We start from the raw sequence: 24986 nt of genomic DNA on the forward strand, positions 1-24986 counted from the left end.
GAGTGTTCTCTTATGTTAAGACTGAACATACATCAATATTAAAAAGGTTTAAAAAACATATCAAAGAATTCTGATGTGCAGTATGCATGATAGGTAGGTAAGGAAGATGTGCTAGGAATCCTCCTATTGTTTTGGTGTTCTGAGGCTAGACTATTGTAGTTTAATACATTTAAGGGTAGATGATCAGCATACTTCCCTGTGGGGTATTACATATTGGAAAAAAAAGAATAAAGTCACCTAATTGAGATATAACTCATACATTGGTAGGCCATCACTCTAATTGGGGCAGAGTAATCACTTGACCACCACCGTTATACTGACCTGTATTCCCACCTAAAAATTTGGAGAGGTAGTATCCAGGAACAAGGAAAGAGAAACTACAGAAGTGTAGAGATAAATAACGTGTTTGTGTGTGTGTGTGTGTGTGTGTGTTGTGTGTGTGTACACAGTGAAACAACAGCTGAAAGGAAAATGTTACGGTACTGAAAACATCATACAAAGCAAATAAATGCATGACATTCATCATTAACTGCACCTAATACTTAGGTGTGTAAAAAGAAAATAATGCTGTTGTGTGTGCTGTGGTGGGAAGTGCCCTAAATAATCGTGTGATAGGCCTTTATAATTCCTGGTAGGTGCAAGTGAAATGGAGAACTTTTACCAGGAATACAGAGAACTTTCACTGGGAGTCTTGCCGATAGTTCATCTTTCGTGGTTTCTCTTTCCTTGTGTTCTGGACCCAGCCTTAGGTGGGAAAAAGAAGTCAGGAAGATGATTATATAATAAGTAACTCGGTGTACTGTACCATAAAGATGAGTCTCATGGTCTTCCTCTCTGTACAAGCTGACAGGACAAGCCAAATAGGAATATGGAGTATCTCTAAGGATGAATTTATCTGTGATATCGGCCTGCTCTCACACTGGTTGTCTCGTCGGGGGTTTGAAGGTTGGAGCTGCGACTGTGGCAGTCGCGGGAAGCCTGCCCTGTACCAGTCTCAAGATACCTCATTTGCATACAGTCACGTTCCTCTGCATTCTCATACTCATCGTCATATCTTTAATCAGTGCTGCAGTGTGTACAAACCCACATGGAGATAATCTTGTTCAGATATGTGTCAGTTTTTGTAGTCCCTGATGGAGGATCTCATGTTCAAAATTTAAAAAATACCTAGTGTGAAAATTGCTAGAAATCCATATGAAAGCAGTCACATATTTGGAATGGAGAAATTTCTCTTGCTTTTATTCCACACTATTGTCACATTAAGTAGGTTGCTGATGCTTCCCTATTGGCTGTGATGATGGAAGATGTTGCATGAAATATTTTTGTGATGGCAGCCTGAAACCTACAACAAAAAAGTAGAGAAGGAAGGATACTCTCAGATCATTCAGAGAGGGAGATGAGAAATATGGAAGGCAGGACTCAGTGTTGGCAGAGGAATATTGGCAAATTTGATAGTACAGATCTTGGTGGAGGTATTTGTATTTTTGAAGTGTAAAAATCGTTTACCGGAAATGTGAAATTATATTTTGCAGTTTTCCAAAGCTTTCAGTGCTGAGGATCTACAGAACATGGGAGTGATTGTATTAACTGCATTATGAATTAAGTTTAGAGTGGACTGCAGTTATGAAAAAGTTATGACAGAGCTTTTTTTCCATTTGGGTATACACACACATTTTTCATTGTCATTAAACTGCAGCACACCTACTGTGTCATGCCTGCATTCATCTCGGACAGAGGAACCTTTCATCTCACAATTCATCCTTCATTTCATCACATATAGCAAGTCCTCGTTATATGTCGGGTTTTATGTACTTTATTTTTTGTTGTTAATTCCTCAATTATTGACAGAAATGTTGGAACTTAATTCTTTGAATAGTATAAAGCTGATTTGGCAGTTCCCCAGTTAGGACTAAATGTGTTGTAAATTTTGTTTACACTTCCCTGCCTTATAATGAGGACTAGCCTACCTGTAAGCCGTTCGTACTCAGTGGGGTGAACGTTGGTGAGCCAAACTTTAAATCCATTAAATTCATAATTTTTCAATTGGCATTTACCTGTTATCTCTGGATGCAAATACAGCAATACCATTCTCCTATAAGAAGTCAGTTTTGGTGAATATAAAAGCTGAATGAATTTATATTTATTACCATATATGAGCAGTGAAGAAGAGAAACTTGATGCACTGTGAAGACTGCAGGAGTAATTGGATAATTTTGGACTGGTTTTAACTGCAAAATCACATTCATTTTGTTGCTGAGAGTGGTGATAAATAGTTTCAATTTCCTGGGTGCTTGGACTAGGAACATTTTTAATGCTTAGACTGTTCTCTTTGTATTGATACTGTGATTGGTTGTTTATATTTTTCAATTATGTCAAGCAGAATACATTGAAGTGCGCCAATATGGTACTCGAGAGTTATCAGTTCAGTAACTTAGGCAGTGAGAAGCCACTTCCAATCCAAATAGAATACTGTAGAGTAGTTTGGTGGTACGAAAAAAAAGTAGATGAATAAAATTTGTTCTCATCAAAGGGTTAGGTAGTTACAGTATTTGCAGTCTGTGTGGAAACCATTGATTTTAGACTTTATGTTCAGCATGACAGTAATCATTTAACTCATGGAGGTTAAATAATGTCAAAAATTACTATTCCATCCGAGATTAGAAATTATGTCTTGACAGACTCTTCCACTCATCTCATACTTCATCACTATAGCTTCATCAGCTGCAACTATAGTCCATTTCATATTAGAATTGTAGTTACAAGTGATGCAGTTGGAGTGAGGGAGTAGGGACAGGAATGGAAGAGTGTGAGTTGTGGCCAAGGACTACTGAAGTACAAGGAATTTATATGATGGTGCAACTACTGGTGTTTGTGGATACCTGATGTGAATTGGAATATGTCAGTTATTATTGCCACAGATTAGAGCTTAGAGATTTTTATTCACATCTTTTAATGACCTGCTATATTGTCTTTTAAATGAGTGTTTTGAATGAAATAGGAGATAGAAAATTATGAGAGCTATATGACAACTGAATATTTATTTAATGACCTATATTGTCTTTTAAGTGAGTGTTTGGAATGAAATAGTAGATAGAAAACTATGAGGGCTATATGACAGTTGAATATCTATTTAATGACCTGCTATATCGTCTTTTAAATGAATGTTTGGAATGAAATAATGGATAGAAAGCCATGAAAGCTATATGACAATTGAATATTTATTTGAAGCATTTCTGAACCAGTGAAAAATATCGGTACTGTGCTTGTCTAGGAACTGACACCAATTTTCTTTTAAATTCTTGAAGTCTTGATTTGCTTCCACAACTTTCAAAGTGTGCCAGATGTTGTATGTGATCCTGTCTTGTTGTTTATTTCATAGTTTATTTGGAAAATATTGTATATTACCAGCAGTGATTGTATTGTGCCACATTTGATCACTAAATTTGTTTCCAGTGATTTAGTGGTAATGAAAATTAATATTGTTACCTAACTCAGTGTTGTGAAGTCAGTAATACTTCCCCCCCCACTCATTTGAAGGTCAGTTTGCAGTTCTTAAGAGATTAATCCTTTTAACCTTGGGACATTTGTATTCCATTGATGCTGCCCCTAGATTATTTCATTAAGCTTAGGAGAGACTGTTCTAGATTGGAGGGACTAGGCATAGCCTTCATTAGCTCCTTTACTACAGTGTCTCATCCTAGTGAATGAAATTATCTGGTAGTAGCAAGAATAAAAAGAAAATGATCCCTCAGACTGAAGAGGCTAACCTGAAGACTCACACGAAAAACTTGTGTGGGGAATTAAAGTGACCAGTGATTTTGCATGTCTTCAGTTGCCATCATCTTAGAAGTCATTGGTATGGAAGAAATAAACCCCAGTGGAAGAATTATTCCCCTCCATCCATCATCCACTTGTCCCTTCAGGAGCATCAGTTCCTGGGGCAAGGCTGCTCATTCTGGATAGTTTTGACAGGAATGACTAGTTGCTCAGCCTGGAGTGGTATGTAAGAAATAACCCAGCCGCCTCTTGAATGCAAGTCCTTATAGTCCACATCCGGTTGAAGCACCTTAACCCCATAGACCTTCGGGTGTCTGTTTTTATGTTTACCACCTAATGAAGTGAATGCTTTCCTAAGGTATAGGAAACAGTTAGGCTTGTCAGTCAGTGTTTTCACAAGTGGAATTATGTAAGGTAATTGTGTTCATATATTGCTTATGGAGACCAGTGATTTTACATCGAGTGATGTGGCAGGGGTTTACATGTAATTCAGGTAACCATATAACCAAACAAATGCCTGGTGTTCAAGTCAGTTAAGGAATGAGCTGGATGTGGCTTAAAAAAGGTTTAAATCCTAGCTGTGGTGTGGGTTTATTTGTTCACATACCACTTGAGTGGCTTGTTATCGTTGCCGTAAATATCCATAAGGAATAGCTTAACCTTAGGCCTGTATGCTTCTGTGAGGATAATAAAGGCATGACACTGCCAAGATGATGCAACGGTTTCAGCTGGACTTGAATTGTTGCATCTTCTTAAACATTTTCCCTACTTGGACATGATTCTTCTATTGAACATTTCCCAGCACTGAAATCAAGACACATGTAAGCCAGTGTTTGTCTCATCACACATACCTTCACTGCTTTCTCTTGTTTATGGACATATCATTACTTAATGTGGTGGTTACTCTTCAGTTCATTGTGCTGTAAAGATTTAATTCACATGTATTTCCATACCTTATTTTATGTGTCATTCATGATACTGAATGTTGGGGCAGTTAGAGTATCAGTGACGTAAACCATAAAATTGTTGCCAAAAATATAGAAACTTTAAATAAATAACAACCATTCAGCATAGGTGCTGCATGTATCGAGAATCAGGATAAATTACACTAATGATCCCTTGACTCAGTCAGAGCTTAATAAATCTAATGTTACCCAGTATAAAATACTCTACTACAGAAAATGTGAACATGAGAGGGTTGTTGTTTTTGTTGTTGCAAACCCAGGTTCATGTGGTCATGACAGTTTTGTATGATTCTGTGAAATGCTTAGCTAAATCAAGTGCTAGAGAAGACGTGAAGAGGAGGTTAATGTAATGTAGGAGAAAGTTTTTACTGGAGAGACAAAAACAATATTAGCTGTTGGCTGATAGGTCACTGCTGTTCTAAGAGTCTTCTATGAATCACCACTCATCAGATTTTCATAAGTCTACTCCATAAATACTTACTGAGCCACAGTGATGTCCTTTTTAGAGTATTCTGACTGCTACCAAATGATTTGCAATCAATTTGGAAAAGCTTGAATGACAGGCACATTTAAGACTGTCTTACCCACGTAGTAAATGTCCATCGAGTGGGCTAAGATTGTCAGATGACAAAAATAAGCAGCAAAAGGTGTCCCCAAACGTAATGGGTTACATACCTGGAGGAAGTCTCACATTTTATTCATCTCCAGATGATTTTTTTCGACATTGAGTAGACTTTATAAATGGAGGTGTCAGTCTTAATAAATCCATTAAAAACAAGAAACCTTTCCTGAGATTAATAAGTTTTTTTGTAGCAGCAAGAGTGAGCTAAAAAGAAAAATGTTTCCCCAGGTTCAAGGGGATAGTACTTATCGATACCTACACACAACAGTATTCCAGGATTATGTTTGAAAAATAAAGAAAACTATGTTTGTATTATTTTTGCCATTTATTTTTGCCCTAAGTCACTCTTTGCTTTCTTGCTTTTTTTATTGATAGTATAGAGTGCAATCCTTGATTTAACCCTTTCAGTGCAGTGGTATTTTTTATTTTATTCTTGTTACCACCAGATGATTTATTGCTACTTAGGACAGACCTCTTGTAGTGAAGGTGTTAATGAAGGTTTTATTTCCTCCAGTTTGAAAATTATAACTGAGTAAAATTGTCTGGTGGTAGCAATAACTGAATATAAAATTCATGAAATGTTTTGAAGAAAAATGGTGAACCCAGTCAGCCCAAGAATGTCTGCTGTAGTTTTTTTGCTGCCACTGGATGACGATTTAGCTCTGGACAGAATTCAGGCTGAAGGGCATAGACTTAGCAGCCCATATAACTCTTTCACTACTAATGTTCTAAGCTGAAGAAATCATCTGGTAGCACCAAGATTAAATGATATCCTCACACTGATGAGGTTAATTATGCATGTGTTAACTCTTTTACACTATATTAAGTCCTCATTATGAGATCTCTTTGACATTCTGCCACGGACCGCATAGTAAATTACAGAAGAATTACCTATTAATATTCACGCTCTTGTGACTTGGCCTCTGTCCGGTGTAGTAGTGTGGTTGCCCTAGCCATGAGAGGGTTAATGATAATGCATTCTGTTGTGTTTCACTTTGCTAATTAAAATTGTCAGGTTTCATTCACAATAGCAGAATTGTCCTACCTGTTGGAAGGTTAAAGCTACAATCCTGCTTACCAAACTTAATCTTCAGGATTCCCCTAGTTTGCAATACCAGGTGGATGGAAAAAGTTAATACTGTGAAACACATCCCTTGCCTAAAATAAGGGATTCCTGAATTGCAGTGGCCTCTCTGACCATCTGCTTGTTATCATCACTTGAGGTTGTGCATGGCTTAATTTATACTGTTGGTTGAGATAGAGGATGTGAAACTTGATTATAGATATCGTAAACAATCTTTAGATCTCATAACTGAGATTTGATTATGCACAAGGGCCAAGGAAAGGAATGTTGATTTTCCAAAGTTTCTTGTTACCTCTGCTAAGGTTATATAAAGTTTTGGGCTTGGTTCCTTCGTTAATTATTATGGAAAACTATTATATGAAAATGTAGCTGATTTGGAGTAATTACTGAGGACTATTAAAGGAACAAGTGATTAAATTTTGGGTGAAAAGGTTGAAAATTGAAGGGCAAGGTCCAAGAGCAGGGATGGCACTTCTTTGGCAGATGTTTGTGCCATCAGAGTGCTCTTGTTCCTCCTTCAGAAACAGTTTCTAGTTCTAAGAGGAAAATTTTTAGTTATTTTGGGATTTGTTGCTTTGATCAATAATGGATGGCTGTATTATATAGAGGAAGAATGCTCAGCAGCCTTTACAGCTGATTGACAAGCAGATAGTTGAGGGTTTACCATGTTATCCATCAGTTGTAATTATTACTGAATGTTTAAGGAGGCAGCGTGAAGGTACTGACAAGTCTCCTGATACATCTGGGGCTTTCCTCTTGTGTATTTCCATTTTACCTTCCTTGAATATTACTAGCTTGTTCCACTGCAACCATTAAAAAGGAACATTTACTTTCACTCTATTAGCTTTGAGCTGCAGAAAGGACAGCTATATGCAGCAATGTTGTAATTTTGCTCTAGGCTACAAAAGCTAATATATAGGTACTTGGTGTAAATAATTGCTTTCATCGCTGCAAATGCTAAAAATAATTTATACTGATTCCTTTGTTTAGCTGTGGTGTACAGTATTGAGTTATAGATTTGAAATACAGTATCTTAATTTAAAGTACATGTTAAAAAATTATCAGCTACCGCAAAGACAAAGCAGCAAATAATCTAACCTGCATAGGAAACTAGGAGGGAACAAGGATTCTGCCAAAAATTTTTAAAAGACTGATATCACGGTAATTTGAGTGAATGGGCATGACAACCAACTTTCATTGTCATTAGTGTTCTGATACACAACCTTCATATACACTCTTTTTGCATGATAGGTTGTAGCCCATTATCTGTTAGTGTACATTTGACAGCATAAGCCTCAGGATGTCTTAAGCTCTCTAAAGCTTTAAAAAGAAATGTAAACAAGTGTTATTTCGTATAGAAAAAAATAAGTATAAAAATCTTTCACCCCTTCCATTTCAAAATTTTGCTGGGCAAAATTATGCTCTATACAGTATAATATACCAAAAGTTGTTGATATAAGCAAGCTAATGACAATTGAGGGTCTCTTTTTATTGTACCTACTGTATATCAGGAAGAAAATGGATATGTAGCACATTGTTGCCAATTATTTGTGCTAATTACCATAAAACTCATGTCAGCAAGGTCGTACTGCATTTTATTTTTGTTACATCATAGTGCAGTATGTACAGCAGTAATTTTTGCATGGGAAAATTTAAGTATAAAATGTGAAATATACAGTATCTGGGGGTAGATTTTTGTTTTCCAAGTGATGTTTTATGTGATATATATACCATATGTGTGCGTGTGTGTGTGTGCACGCACAGCGCTCGCTAAAGCCTGTGGTGTAAATTTATACTGCTGGAATATTTCATGGAAAAAAAAAAAAAAAAAAAAAAAAAGGCACATGGGAGAAAAAAAAAATTGTTCAGCTACATGTCTATGCTTGAAGTGCTGATGAAATCAGGGTTGGCAAACATTCTTGTGTGTGCTGCAGGTTAAAAAAAGCTGATCTTCAGAAATTTACATAATTTGAGGGGGGGAAAAGTTGTTTCAGAAGCTTCTGTAAACAAATGCAACTCTGCTGTGGTTACTGGTACATATAGCTCTGCTTGTAAATGTGAAAGGCTTCAAGGGTTGTATTCTTGTCAACTAAGGAGGCTACCCAGCCCCTTTTCCATAGCAGCATACTTTGTAATTTACATCCTACTATTCATTTGTATGTTATTTATGCCTTTATAACTTGGAAATAAGTTGCATAAATGAGATTAGTGATTACCTGTAGCACATCAGATGCAGAAGGAAATGATAAGGAAAAGGTGTTGGGAAGCTTCGTTAACCAATGAGGATACGGGCCAAGGTGACAAAGAAGGTGAAAGAGGACATATGTTTTCAGATCATATTGTAAGTCACATCAGCATTGTACATAGTGCCATAATGCACCATCTCCATCAGTCATCTCAGACATCAATGATTTCCATCATAACCACCTTATTACTTAATTTCTACTGTGCTCCAACAATAAACCACTTAATCCAAACAGTTCAAAATCTTCACTTTCTGTTCTGCTTTGCTCTGGCAGTTGCACTTCACTTAATATTAAACCCTTCAGTTCAATGACATATTTTTTACTCTGTTCCTCATGCTACTGGATAATTGTTTTGGCATAGAGAGAGCATTCTGGTAATGAAACAGTAAGTGAATGAATTCTAAATCCAACCTTATCATTTTGAAAAGTCTTTCCCATGCCGAATAGAATCTTTTGAAGGTAGCAAGAATAAGAAGTACAGTTATTGCAGTGAAGGGGTTAATTAAATACGTAATGTGTAGTTCCATCCATGCTCTCCCTTTGGTACAGTAAGTCCTTGTTATATGTTACTTATTTTTTTTTTAAAGTTGTTAAACCTGCAGCAGATTCAAAAGGACTGCTTATTAGTGTGTCAGTGCTGCCTATGAAGCTGATTTACCAGTTTACAGTTTGATCTTCGAGAAGTGACATGATTTTATTGATTTATTTTTTAATATTGTATAGCCACTAAGAGGAGTAGGCATATCATCAACACTTAAATGTACTGAAATAAGGTAGCCTACCTTTGGGCCACTGTACCACAAAGGGTATTTATATTTATATGCTTACACACACACACACACACACACACACACACACACACACACACACACACACACACAGTATATATATTGGAACATATACCAGACATACAACCAAGACTTTCAGTACATTGATATAGTGTGCTCATGTCATTTTTCTGTTCTTTGCTAATGATTGGGCTGGTTCAGTCTAAATGAGATGTTTAGTCCACTTTCTATGTAGTAAAAAGTGTTGGTTGTAATTGTGTACTCTTTAGTTAGAAAGGTGATTCATCATGGTTGAAACAGTTATAACAATAAATATCTTGTTATTCAGTGGAGCATGGTATAAAGTGTATTATAGAATATTTTCACTGACAAATAGAACATAGCTTGTTTAATATGTATTTCAACACATCTGAGAGGCTATCTGGGTATTTTTGTACTCGTGAAGTTATAGTTAGACGTTCATCTCCTCAGAGTTTAATACTTGAGTACAGATAATGACTTGGGTATTTGCTTAGCTTGTACTGTATATTGTAGTTGAATTCAGTAACTCCTTACACTCCTTATTGATTAAAGGAATTTTTTTTTTTTTTTTTACATAAGACACTACAGCATTCAGTTGCTGTCATGTTGGTTCCAGTCTAATTTCAGCCACAGGTAGTTCTAGATATGTATAAGAAAATGCAGTAAGTCCTCATTACGAGTCACCTTTTATATTTTCTTTTTTGGTGTTAAGTCCTGGGAAAGTACACAAAAATTACTTATCAGTGTCAGCTTGCAACCTATTAGGCTGATTTGCCAGTTTCTCCCAAAGTACAGAACTACTGTACTTGTTTGGAAAAGTGTGGTTGTAATGCCGCGGCAGTGTTGGCCCTGCAGTGGTTTGTTCCTTAGGAGGCAACTGGAGGCTTTTCAGTCATGTAATACCACCTACTAAAGCTGACTGGTCATCCACCCTCATACGTACTAGACTGCAGTTCCCAAGTGTTCGGCGTTGAAGGAATGGGGTAAAATAGATTTAGCTGTTAATGTTTTTCTAAACAGATTCATAATGAGGACTGACTCTGCCACTGTTAAAACCAGACTCCATGTAGCTTTGTGTCAGAACTACATAGTATGAGTGTCTTGTGAAGGGGCTGTGTAGCTTAGTTTAGACCGGCATCATTTCTGTTTCAAATCATTTGGTGTGGGAAGCCTCTAGTGTAAGCTGGCTTTGTTGAGCTGCTTGCTAGTACAGTATAGCAAATCCTTGTCTTAAGTCGCCATTGTTGACGTTCATTTTTGCTTTTAATCCCTTCAATTCAAGGACATTTTTTTTTTATTTCCCCTTACTATCTCCAAATGATTTAGTTTGGGGAGATGTTTTGATTGGAAGGAGTTACTTGTTGTAATTCTTTATTAAGGCAGTCCAAAATGAATGAATCTTGAATATGATTTTCAGTTTTATCTGCATAGAACAAGTTTTGCAAGCTGTAAGTCTTGGGTTGTTTTTCTGCATTAAAAAAAAAAAAAAAAAAAAAAAAATCTGGTAAAAAATAAAGTAATATATCACTGCAGGAAGGAGTTAGGCCCACAGTAAATTTTTATAAATTTGTCAGTTGAAATTCCATTGCCACCCATATTAACAGTATCACTTGTATGAAGAAAGTTGAATTTCAAGTTATCCCAGATTTCTCACAAGGACAAGGACTGCCTGTATATGTTGATGGTGTGTAAGGACTACAGTACAGTATGGAAGTTTAGTAGATTGTATGGTTTTTATTTTGTTGTACTTGAATAAAATCTTAATTTCCTCAAAATATTAGATTGTTGCTTTCATAGTTAATGGAATGAGAAGAAAAATGTTTATAAAAAGACTGGTATTGGTAAAATAGGTAGTTTTGCATTGGTAACGTCTGTTGGTATCAGAACATTACACAGGTGATTGAAGACATAAATTGTTTTGGTAAATTAGCCTGGTTCACCCATGTAAAATGCATTATAAAACTTCATCCTGCTGTCAGAAAATTTAAGGCCTCTGTGCTTTAGTGTAGTCAGTGTCAATAGTTCCATGCAGTCATTCTGTATCATGCTGTAGGTCATATTTTGGCTGGCATAGGAATCTTTGTAGCACCTCCTTCTAAGAGTTTATTGTGCATGTACTATTACGCCCTTTTATCCTCTTGTATGTTACTGAGACAAACTATTTATGTACTTAAAATATATATTAAAAGAGAATATCAAGTTGTAATAGGCATAATAAACTGGTGAAAAAAAAAGTTGCTATAATAGGCACAATAAATTGCTTAAAAAAAAAAAAATGCTACAAAGTCCTCCTATTTCTTGTAAAATATGTCCATAAATCATATTATGATTCTGCTGTAAACATCTGGCATAAAATATGTTGCAAGTTTGCTTTAAGAGCTTGTTGTCAAAGGTGTGTAATATGAACTATTGACAGTGATTGTACCGTGGTTCTCAGAACAGAGAAATTTGAGTGGTGGCAGGGCCATGTAAGATGGCATTACTTGCCAAGTGCAGACAATACAAGATTTACTGTACATGAGGTTGTAATACATGGCACAATTTTTGTTAAGCTTTAAGAACATTTTAATCTGATATTCAGACTAGGCCTATGTCAACTTTCAGTAAAGTTTGTAACATAACAGTAAGTCCTTATTATAAGTCAACTTATGTTCTGTATGCTTATTAGGTTCATAGTAATAAATAGGAGAATTGCCCATTAATGCTCCATTGCTACTAGTAAAGCTGCTTTGTCAGTTTAGTATACATTGCAGGAGAGGGATGCCTTTCATGTGCTTGCACCAGTGTGCCACTCCCTGGTAATAAAAACATCCCTCATTAACTTCCCAGTCCCCTTAAAGAAGGATGGTGGATTGCAAGAAGAGGGCAACTTAATCATTCAGTCGCTGGTTCAAGTTCAGATGAGTTAAGTTACAGTTACTACTACTACCACTCCTATTTACAGTACTATTAGTAACAAAAAAAAGAAAGGGTGGGGGGCAGTGTTCTAGGTGGTGTAGAAGGCGTTTTAGTGCTTCTTCCTTAGCAATCTGTCTTGAAAATCTTATACTCCTCATGTACATTACAGAGGGGATCTGTGGCAATACTAAAAATATATCAAGGTATACAGCAATGTTGAAAATAAATTGCTTTAAGAAGGTGCCATGAAGTTTCTTATGCCACTTAGAATATGGCATAAGGTGCAATATTTTTAGAAACTTGTTTGACTTATAGTAAGGACTGCCTGTAGAGTACTGATGCTGGGATTACTGATGGGGAGCCAGAGATGAGATTCTTGAGCACATTTACGATTAATTCCCTGTCATAACCCCAATTTTTGTTTGCAGCAAGAACAAGTCATAGGATGATTCAGAACCTACCTTTGCTTGTCTTTCCTGCTGACAAAATAAACCATGGTAACTTTTTGTCATAAGATTTTTTTTCTAAACAGACAAGAGACATGGGAAGATTTACATTCTCACTGGCCCTCCTTTATCCCCTGCCTGGTTGATTCTTTGTAAGGTAATTTGCCTCCTCAGAGTCATTATTTTATAACCAGTGTAAATTATACTTCATATGAGGCTTGCAGCTTGGCCATTAGAGACCTTCTTTGTGCCTCATGTGACGTATGCAACTTGGTGGAGGTTAAAACAAATCACAGTTGCGACAGGGCATTGATCATAAATTTGTTTGTGTCTGGCTTCAGGATTGTACTTAATATTTCTTTGTGGAGTTGCTGTGGGTGTGAAAGTGTGTGGGAACATGCTGGTTTTGTTTTCATCCACCTTCCCATGACTACTCCAAGGCTGATGGTGTTCAGAACTATATTCTAGGTGGCATGGGAGTCTTCATGGCATCACAGCCTCAGCTACATATCTTGTATATTTTATATTTCTATTCTCTGGCGTATTATGTTACTGAGGTAAACTATATCAGTACAGTGCAGACTCTCAAATGCTAAATGCTTAATTCTAAAGGCTTTATGGAAAATGGAATATTTTATAAGTGGAGCCATAATAACTTAAAGTTATGTGAAAATAGTCTAGAGCAGCAGGAACAGTAAATACTGTAAAATGAAGGGCCTTGTAATAGTAGTGTAATTTTTAATTTGTTCTTTTACATGTCTTGAAGAGATTTTTGTTTTCAAATCTGGACTAAACGTGTGAGGACAGTTGATATCAGTGTCCCTCTATAGCATGAAAAAGCATTTTGGAAAGTGGAGTTTCTTTGGGAACTAGATGTTTGGATTTGGTAGTTTGTACTGTTCTAATAATATGTGAACAAATCCTTGACATTACTGAGGCAAGCTATGTTAGTACTTGGAATATAACATAGAAGAATATATCATGGTGTAAAAGGCATAATAAATCACTAAGAAATGGTGCCACAAAGCTTACAATGCCACCAAGAATATACCTGTTATTCCGGAGTGTTCTGCTGCTGTGAGAACCCAACATACTCCAGAGAGCTTTAATATATTTTGTATGTGTTGCAGTAACCAATGCTTCTGTTTAATACCTGATGAGGGGACTAAGAAACAATAACCCTCTCAATTCAGTGACATATTTTACTGATAGGTTTTTGCCACCTTGAGATGATTTTATTCAGCTTAGGAGATCCCCCTAATAGTGAAGGATTTATGGAGGCAGTACTAGCTTCCTGTTCCCCCATCAGAAAAGTCTCTCCCAAGCTCAGCAGTATCATGTGAAAGTGGCAAAAATAAATGAAAAAAAGTGCCACTGGATTCTAGGGGTCAAATGACCTCGTGAGGAAAAAAAAAAAAAAAATTGCTTTCAGTGTATGAAGGAAGAGGAAGTGGATACAAAGCATCAGTTCACTCTGCACATAAGGCTGCTGTTGCTTGTAAGAAAAGAGAGATCTGGTGGCTTCATGTACAGTGCTGGGAAAGATACATCAATAAGGATGTCATGTACTAGAGGAGATTTGGTGTAGCTGTACTGAGACTTAAAAACATGCTATATGGTACACAGGGAAAGTAGGTGTTGGCTGATACAGCCGGAAAGGAACGTAGTTAAGTAGGAACAAACAGTAGAAAAGAAAAGGAGTGTCAGAAAATTAGGTGATGAGCTGAGTGACAAAAAAAGAATTATGAACCAGGCTCAATAAGCCTGATGGCAGAGAGGGACGCCAAGTGACTGATTTATGCAGCTGGAGGAGAAGACTGAGGCAGGAATATACAGAAAGAAAATGAGTGGGTAGAATGTTAGTTTTGAACTGAGTGGTAGAAAATGAGGTGGAAGTTGAGAGTGTTGACAAGTTGGAAAACAGAAAATTGTGACAGAAAATGCTCCGAGTTGAAAGGTTTGGTAAAGGAGGGTGGTTAGCAGAAAACTGAGATGAGTGGCAGAAAGTGAAACAAGTTGAGTTGATAGAGGAGGCTGGATTGCAGAAAACTGAGAGGTCAGTGGCATAAAGTGAATAATGGAGGTTGGACACGAAAGTCTTCCCTGGGTGGCAGACTGAGGGTACAGTACAGGCAGTTGGTCTGTGCCTACGTTGTTGAGGAAAAAAGTATGGTGCTCAAATCCAGGCATTCTGGAATCCTTATTAAAAAAATTTAAAAGGTGTATAATTTTTTCATTTAATCCCTGTTGCCATAAGGCTGAGGTATAGTACAAAGGTTGTGTATTTCTTAAGGAGATAATGTAGAATTGTTAATGATCTGTAATGTTTTAAATAAAAAAGGAACAAATTTTTTCAAATTTTCTCTTAGGAACTGAATGAAGTATTGTAAGACTGCAAAGAATTACATACTCTGTTGTTGGGAATGCCAGTACAAGCAGTAATTCAGCACTAGCAGGGAATGAAAACTGAGTCCATTTTTCACCTCGTATAAGTCCTTTTCTCTTAACCACTTCGACCTGGTGAATTGTTTCATTTACTTTTGCGAACATACTGCCAGAATATTTTATTAAGTTCAGGAAGGACCTATAGTGGTGAAAAGGTTTAAGATGGGTGTGTGTAATCTTTCCAGCAAAAAAAAAAAAAACTCCATTGTTGAGTAAAATCATCTGAAGATATCAAAAAGTAAGTTAGGGAACTGAAGTGATTAGGTGCTCTACAATTCCACTAATGTAAGAGGGAGGGGAAACTGTAAGTGGGATTTAAAAATTACTTTATTTCAAGAGCATACGATGTGTTAGACATTCATAATTAATCAGTGGTACTGGAAATATGGCATGATGACAGTAACAAGTGTAATTTTAGTATGCAGGTGTCCTCCATGTATCATGTAATCTTTGCAGACATTTTCTAGATTATGCATAGGCTACGTCAACTTTTGGAAATTTAACTCCATGACAGGGTAGGTCCAGGAACAACAGCCCTGTGTGTGTGTGCTTAGTGAGGCAGGGGGTGGTGGGGATTGGTGAGGCAGGCATTGGCGTGAGTAAAGCAAGTGATGGATGGGTCAGGAGGAGAGGGAGGTGGTGGTAGTTATATAGATAGCACGATGGTGTGGCTGTGGACGTCATACAGGCTATACCAGCGTCACACCACACCACCTGGCACTACACCCTGCTTAGCCTACCTGACTCCTCGCATGCACATACAAGTTAGGACACATCAGGTCATTGTTAGCCCAGTTGGAGGTGTTTAGATATTTTAGGGGAGGCTGACTTGGCAAGTGATGAGTTTAAGGGGAGTTAATATCAACAAACTGAAAGTACAGTAAACAGATTAAGAAAGAAATTTGGTTAGGAGCAAGGTTAGCAACAACAACTATTCTGATTATAGCTGCCTGACGGAACTGGGCCACCCTCACGACCAGAATGCTGTCGTGTGAAGAACTTATACCTCGACAGCCTATAACAGGTTTGGTTTCATCTGACAAAGATCCTTAACCCTTTTCCAACCACCCTGGGACGATGGGTCACACTCATTTGGAGCGGCCAGGAGAACCAACCATAGCAATAGGGTTAAAAAGTAACTAAGAAACACTTTCCGTAAATATACTGTAGCTACGAGCATATCTAAAAGAAAGCACTTGCCACGCGTCAGAATGGTGGATGGCCAAGACCATGGGTACCATTCGACTACAAGAAGTTCGTCCACTTAAGTAATATATTACTTTACGGTTGCCTTTAGATGTATTAATATATTATGCATTTTTTGGCATAGTATGAGTAGGCAATGTATTGGGCTGCGCTTTGTCTGCCCGTCTTTTAAAGCCATGACCTAAAACATTTTTTTTTTTTTCTGTAGGCTGGTAGATGTTGTGGTAGGTGAGGTCACCCCCAACCTTTTCACGTGATGCATATAGTGAATACGCCACGGGTGACAAGCCAAATGGTATCTTGTATCCTAAGAGACCATTTACTGCAATGATTGGTACCGTAGCCAACTAGCCATATAACCAAAGGACGCCTGATTGTTTTGCGGTAAAGGTGCTTGAACCAGATATGGCCAATAAGTGTTTAGTTCCAAGGATTGCTTTGACTTTATTGCCCATTTTATGATACCGCATAGGGACATGCAACCGGTCACACGTCTTAAAAGTCTGGACAGTAGACTAGCCCCGGTCTCCTACGCTCGTGGGGGGGGGGGGCGCTGTAGCACAGTGGTAGCGCGCCGGACTCGTAATCGGGGGATTGCGAGTTCGAGCCTCGCCCGGGCTGCCGTGTCGGGAGTGGTAGCTCGCTCTTGTAACCCTAGCGGGGCTATATAGTCCAATACATGGCTTAGCTCGGGGGAACTCCATTTCTCCCATTTTTTTCCTACGCTCGTGGTAGGGCAATAAAAGATTGGATGATGGGCGTATGAACAAATGGTAGGCTTAGATACTAATCACATTCAGCAGGCCAAGTTCTAATATAAAGGTCAAGGACTGAAGGTCAAGGTCATTTGATGTGAAAGAAGTAAAGTGAAGAACTGGTTAAAAAAAAAAAAAAAAGCCATCTTGCACACTGAGTCTAAACAAGAGATTTAACACTGTGGTGCAGGTCATGAGCTATGGAAAGGATGTAGAGCCGTACAGTAGTGCCGTATTCTATTATACCACTGAACTGCACGAAGCTCTCTCCTTACTACCTCTCTTCTTTCCTCCCTAACCCATCCCCTTCTTTTCTTGAATTCCCCTCTTCCCTGCCTCCTTCCCCCACCCCTTCCTATCTCATTTCCCTCCCCTCCTGTAAAACCCTCTCTTCTCTACCCTCTTCTATGCCTTTCTCTCTTTTCCTCCGTCCCCTACACGAATGAACAGTTTCTCCCTACGTCACTGGTTGGACCCTTGCCCTCCGTAACCCCTCCCTCCCAACCCTTTTTTCCCGTCACCCCTACCCTCCCCCCTTTCCCTCACCCTAACACCCCTTTACAACAGCTGATCACCAACAATACCCCAGACGTGTGCTGAAGGGGTGAGGGGTTGGGGGAGGAGATAAGAGTTGGCAGCACTTCAAATATGCCGTCTTTTTATACCATATATTTGTCTGTTCTAACGGATATTTCGCATTAGCACAAAAATCTTCTCATCGTAAATATGTCTAGGTAAATTTTGAGATCAATAGGCACGTGAAATAGAAGTTGGGTAAGTAAAAGTGAATTAAAGATGTTTGGTGGCGGTGTGTGGCATGTGATGAGGGTGTCTGCTCACTAGTGAGGCGGCGGCGGTGGCGGGAAGACGGCTCCTCAACGGTCTGCGTTCGTACAGCGGTTGATGCGTGGGTAGGGGCCGTAGAACACACACAAATCTATGAACTCTATCCCATTTGGAGTGGAATTATGGCCGTGATGTGCTGAAAGGGATTATGTGTGGGATGGAAGGGAGTTGCGTGGTGAAAAGGAGTTCGAGATGGGTGGTGGTGGTGAGGCTTATGTACGGCGGGCAACTTGACTCAGCCCTTGACTTCACCTTCCGCACAACCGCTGGAGCTTTGGCCGCCAAGGATACAGGTGAGTACACATGACGAGGAAGAGTAGGCACTAGGTAGCCACTTCCGGTCACAAAACCAATGAACAGTTAGGAGTTAGTTGAAGGAGAGGAGGGAAGTGTGCTGTGTTGTGTGTGTAGTTACAGAGAGGAAAATAGGTGCTAAGTACTTGCGTTTGTTTTTGTTTACGTTTTCGGGCTAGGAAGATCAGTGCACGGTGGCAGCTTGAGCTAGGACTGTGACGTGTTCTTATAATCTAGTGTAGTACTTGAAAGGTGCAGTCAACTCTCTGGATAGCCTAGCATGATGATGATGATGATGATGTACAGTAGATTCGTCCACCTTCGCTTGAAGAGTGGACACGGGGCAGAAGCCCGCCAGAGAAATTAGCCTAGCACCGGAACCTTGTGTTTATGTACGATATGGTGTCATATGTTCGGCGGAAATAATAGCGTCTCTCCCTCGATAACTGTATATCTATATCTGTCTGTCAGTCTATAAACTATCTGCGGTATTAAACTCGATACTTTTGTGTAGCTAATGCTAGGTCAGTGCAGGGATTTTCTTTAAAACAGCCTTGCAGGGAGATTTTTAAGCCAGGGAAACACCAAACATTATTAATACCAAGAATATCACAAAGAATCGCAAGGAAGAGGTTATTTAGTAAGTATGACGTGCATTTTTGTTTACATCTTCAGTACACCTAGGGCTGTTATTCTTGCTACCTGCGGACAATTTAATTCTGCTTTAGAATTCAGGCTGAAAGGTTTAAAAGTAGTCTTCATTAACCCCTCCAGTGATAATGGTCTTTCCAGGTAGAATGAGATGATATGATGGCAAGAACGAATTGTACCTCACCATAGTGAAGGGATTATGTTTTTCAGTCGATATAATACTGCTTGCCCTTTGTAAAATCTTATGGCGTTAGCAATAAGAAAACCATTCGTGGCAGAGATGTCTTGAGCAGTTGAATACGAACTTTAAACTGGTAGCCATGTCCGCCTTGAAAATTGGTATCCCAGTTCAGTCTCTCTCTCTCTCTCTCTACTTACCTGCCTTACCCACCCGTCATTACCTTTCCCTTTTCTTTGCGCTCATCTTCCCTTCTATCTTACCCACCTCAACTTTTCCCACTCCCCTACCCTGTAATGCCACTGAACTCCCCCCCCCCCTCATCCTCGTCACGACCTGCCAACCATTCGAGTATTAATAGCGATGTTGTCACCCTCCAACCCACTTCTCGTCTTTATTTACGATTACATAGGCTACATGGCCCCGTCACCCTCGATTCAATTAGTTAATCCCTTAAAGATCTTCGCTGGGCACTCTGAAGATGCTTTGTTCTCCTGGTGTTTTTCCTTTGTCAGGATCCTGTATCATCATTTTTAGTGGATTATATTTTACACCATATTATACACTACAGCATTGTGTATTGTTCTATTGCACTGTGTTACACTTATTACATTATACACTTGTACCATGTACAGTTCTGTTGCAAAGTCGTAGGTATGCACTTTGCATTCCAGATGCTGCCATCATTGCTTGAATAGTCTGTAAGATCCAAATAGTAGTATACTTATCTATAATGGCTTAGGATGTAGCAACAATTTTAAGATTCCCAGAGAGCGTTAGTTAGGATTCTTGGAGATCGTCTGGGTTTAGAACGTGTTTAGGATTAATAGGGAACGTTTATTAAGTTTAGAACGTTATTAGAGGCTATTATCATTAACCTTGTAGGATGGATTTTTATTACAGACGATTAATAGAGAAAGGAAAATCAAATTAAGTAAAAAAGAAATCCAGGTACTAGATTACAGGTGTCCTCCATTCGTAAAACTGGAACATTTGGACTTGAACTGCCATAGGTTGAAGTTTGGGGAGGAACGAATCCAATAATAGGTACGATTTATACTGAGAACGTTTAGGATGGACAGCAAACGTTTACTAGAATTTTGGTGTTGAATTTATGGAGGTTTGTAAGATATGCATGAAGTACCTGTTGGACTATATTAAGCACGTACTGGGGTGTACTGAGACGCACGTTTTAGGGTGTACTGAGATGCACGTGTTGGGGTGGACTGAGATGCACGTGTTGAGGTGTACTGAGATGCACATGTTGGGGTGTACTGAGACGCACGTGTTGGGATGTTTTGAGACCTGTTGATGTTTTGAGATGCACGTGTTGGGGTGAATTGATATGCACGTGTTGATGTTTTGAGACGCACGTGTTGATGTTTTCAGATGCACGTGTTGGGATGTAATGAGACGCGCTCGTTGAAGTGATCACATTTATGGGATTAATAGATTATTTTATGTACCGGCAGCACATTATTGCGAATTATGAAGAACGTACACTAGGATTTATAAACGAAGAACTTGCAGGATTTTTAGAGCACGTGTTAAGATGTACAAAGCACATGCGAGTGGGTGAATTGAGAGAACACGTGTTAGGGGTCGTGATAGGGTGATAGCGGTAGTCCCGGCTGTACGGAAAGCCTCGCCGGGAGATTAACGTGGAATTAATGATCAGGTGTGCCCCGTAGCTGGTCCACCTTATCTTGGCAGAGGTTTTCGTCCCTTTGCTGCATATTTCCCGTAGGTTAATGGCAGAATAAGTCAGTATTAAGAGTCTACATTCATTATATTGCACTTATGGTCATTGTTCGTACACCATACTGTGGGAGGATTTTTATTCTTTTGCAGGCCATTTCCCATAGCCCAGTAGCTACCAGAAAAGACACAATACCGTGCATCTTTTCATAACACTTCTTCGTGACCACAATCATATTATCGCATCTTAGAGAACAATATTCAGGTTGGAGAGATGGCAGTATTAGGCCAAGTGAAAGTGAATTCAGTATAGTTATGGCGAGATTAACAAAGGCTGTATAGGTTATAACCACTGCAATAAAAAAAAAATCTCTGAAAAAAAGTAGCCTGATTGCAAGAACGTAATAAAAAAAATGTTCTCGTCGTGAAGTGGTTAGCTAGGAAAAATTCAGCGCTTTCATTGGAACAGAAGAAATAAGTTTTACTACCGTTGACTCGAAGGAATTTAACCTCTCTCTCTCTCTCTCTCTCTCTCTCTCGTTTGTTTATTCCTGTTGCTAGCAAAATATTTCAAGTTTGATAGTGTGCCCTGGTAGTGGAGGGTTTATTGAAGGCCAAAGAAGAAAGTATAGAGAAAGCAAGAATACTGTAAACGGTGCTGTAAATAATGATAATAATAATAATAATAATAATAATAATAATAATAATAATAAAGACGTCACTACTGGAGACTAAAACTGGTCTTCAAAGTGGGCTAATGCTTTCACCTTAATAACATAACTTAATTACGTTATTTTATTCAGAATCACTCCCAGAGATTTTACTAAACAGAGGAAAAACTCTGTTTAGAGGGATTTTAGACTGGCACTGTAGGGAATTTAATCATTGCTTCACTAGGCCGCTAAATCCTATGAAATCGCGTGGGATTGACTCGGGTTTGTGGAATGGTTTGTTTTCAGACCCCCTCCCCCCATTTCTCTCTCTCTCTCTCTCTCTCTCTCTCTCTCTCTCTCTCATGACCTTTAGTGAGAGAGAGCGAGGAGGTTACTGGCCTGTTATTATAGTTTTAGCGCGTGACTGAGTGGTTTAATTTCCTCAGTCCGTTTTCTATCGTACTTTCCTTGTTTTTATAGGGTTCGTGTTTCTCTGCACACACACACACACACACACACACACACACACACACACACACACACACACACACACACACACACACACACACACACACACACACAACTTGCCTTTTGGATGGGTGCTCTGTTGATGCTTGGTAATGTATTTTTCGCATCCCGACCGTCAGTTAGCCGGAGATGGGTGGAGGAGCGATGAAGTAAAGAAAAATGGGGAATGGGGAGGAGGGGGAAGGGAAAGGGGTTAAGGAAGAGGAGGAGTAGGAGAGGTAGGGAGGAGAAGAAAGTAGGGAAGGGGAGGGGGATGATTTGTTGGGGAAGAGAGCGGGGAATGAGGAAGTGAGAAGAGGTGAGGGGATGGAGAGAGACAGAGAAGTTGGAGAAGAGAGGAGAGTGATAATAGGGAGAGGGGGAGGGGCATGGGGAAGAGAGTGAAGAATGAGGGAAGTGATGAATGATAGTAGGTTGGGAAAGAGGAAGAGGGGATGGAGGAGAGAAAGGAGTGAGGATAGGGAAGGAAGTGGGAAAGATGAATGGAGGGTCTAGCTACAGGAAGAGAGTGGAAAGGGAGGAGGTGAGGGGAAGGGGTAAAGGGAAGAGGAGAGAAGAGAGGTGGATAGAGGGGAGAGAGATGGAAGCAGAGGAGGGTAAGGGGAGAAAGAGGGTTGAGGAAGGAGGAGGGGAAGGGTATTTGCGTCACGTTGGTGGTGCGAATTGTTTGAGTTGAGGGGCTATAATTAGAGAGAGAGAGAGGGAGAGAATGTATACGAATACCTTATGTACACATTGTATACAGTATATATAGGCCTATTAGCATAAGTATTTGCGTAAAGCGTTTTGTTGTCTTTATGTTTACTTGTTTGTATTGTCTGTGTTTGTCTCTTTCAGTGTGTGTGTGTGTGTGTGTGTGTGTGTGTGTGTGTGTGTGTGTGTGTGTGTGTGTGTGTGTGTGTGTGTGTTGTGTGCGTATACTGCAGTGATACCAGTAAAGAACACACGAGATGAGAGCGTAGATGTATACATAAGAACAAGTGGCACTGATCAGTTTCTGCAAAGTACCAGTCTCCCCCAAGAACACGACTCTCCACAGTCATATCAGCATTTAGATCCCAAACTTTCTATCGTGGTGAACAGGGGCAAGGGAAAAACAAACTGCGGCCATCAGTGACCGATGGAAAGAATGCGTAACTGGTACCAAGGTTGCTGTTTGTGTTAGGTTTGTGAGTGGCCTGGGCGGCAGAAGGTGTGGGTGTGAGTTCATGTTGCTGTGATGCTGCCCGTCCCACCTCCGAACGCATTCCTGGAAGTCATCGTAATTGCTATACTGTAATGTTTAGTGTTGATTTTTATTTATTTATTTATTTTTACGGATGCGACACTGGTCATAGACTCTGAAGCCCGTCCCCAAGGTTCAGTATTCCACATACTGTATAGACACACAAACTAAGGGCTGATCCCCTGCGGCCCGCACGTCACCTGGAATAGAGGTACTAACGCACCATCGTTAGTGTACACACACACACACACACACACACACACACACACACACACACACACACACACACACACACACACACACACACACACAGTTGGCGTCACAGTCACATGCCTTTTACGGACTTAGTCACATCTAATCACACGCACAGGACTACATGCACACACACGTGGGAACCTCACGTGATCAACATCCCCCTTACACACACACAGGCTCACACACACTGCCAGCTTCTTCTAGTAATAAAGAAAACTTGGCTTGTTGGCTCCTTGGCATCGACACCTGGACCTGCCTTCCCCCCCCCCCACCTCTCTCTCTCTCATTAACCCCAGCTATTTTTCCTGTAACGAAGTGCGTGCAAGAGAATGGTTTAAACTTGGCAACTGTGATAGCTTAAGTGCCTTTTGAATAATGGAAGAAGAGTATTGTGAATGATGCTGTGTGTACGAGAGAGAGAGAGAGAGAGAGAGAGAGAGAGAGAGAGAGAGAGAGAGAGAGAGAGAGAGAGAAAGGCTACTGAACAGGTTAACTTCATTATTATTAGGGTGTACTTGTCGTCTTATTCTTGATGCCACCAGGCTCTTTTAATCAATTTAGAAATACTTCTCCTAGTGAATTTTAGTCTTAACGATTCATGTAGCCAACACACATTACTTCTCTTACTACTTCACGGTTCACCAGCGTCATACCAAACGATTTTACTTTCACTGTCTGCAGTTGACCGTGTTTCTGCTGATGCCAGACTGCTGTATTATAACGTCTAGTCGATTTTGTTCTTACAATTGATAAACTTTTCCACCATCACGCTGATTATCTTCCGCCAGACATTAATACATTTGCAAGTGCCACACGATTCGGTCCCTACAACTAATAAACGTTTCTTGCCATCAAACTAATAATATTCCTACTTACGCAATAAACGTTTCTTGTCACCATCAAACTAACAATGATCCTACTTACGCAATAAACGTTTCTTGCCACCATCAAACTAACAATAGTCCTACTTAAGCAATAAACGTTTCTTGCCACCATCAAACTAACAATAATCCTACTTAAGCAATAAACGTTTCTTGCCACCATCAAACTAACAATAATCCTACTTACACAATAAACGTTTCTTGCCACCATCAAACTAATAATAATCCTACTTACGCAATAAACGTTCCCTTCCACCACTAGCCTAATAGTATTCCTATTTCCGTCAGACCATTATTTTTGATGCAACAGACGCTTTTAATTTAATTTTGCAGCGGCCTGACGATATTATTTTCATAGTGAATGGTTCCCGTAGATTAAAAGAAAGTCATAACCCTACAGCACGGTGTAGTTTCGTTTTATACCGGTGTTTGTTACTCCACGAGACGATCATCGTCGTCGTCGTCGCCTGAGCCAGTCCACTACGGACGAGAGTCTCCCATCCTTCGCCACTGATACCTTTTAG

General features: G+C 39.3%; 1 protein-coding gene across 1 annotated transcript in view; it reads left to right on the plus strand.

The window, feature by feature from the left end:
- The first annotated feature begins 18110 nt into the window (after nt 1-18110).
- The window catches only part of LOC145394551 (uncharacterized), an 83605-nt gene continuing 76729 nt past the window's right edge, over nt 18111-24986 (plus strand). The window contains exon 1 of the mRNA XM_080268389.1: nt 18111-18392. Coding sequence (XP_080124515.1) covers nt 18248-18392 — 145 coding nt within the window. The 5' untranslated portion in view covers nt 18111-18247. The remainder of the gene's footprint in view (nt 18393-24986) is intronic.

The sequence above is a fragment of the Coenobita brevimanus genome, chromosome 27 (assembly GCF_032717465.1).
Source record: "Coenobita brevimanus isolate Jiangsu-jjx chromosome 27, ASM3271746v2, whole genome shotgun sequence".
Taxonomy (NCBI): Eukaryota; Metazoa; Arthropoda; class Malacostraca; order Decapoda; family Coenobitidae; genus Coenobita; species Coenobita brevimanus.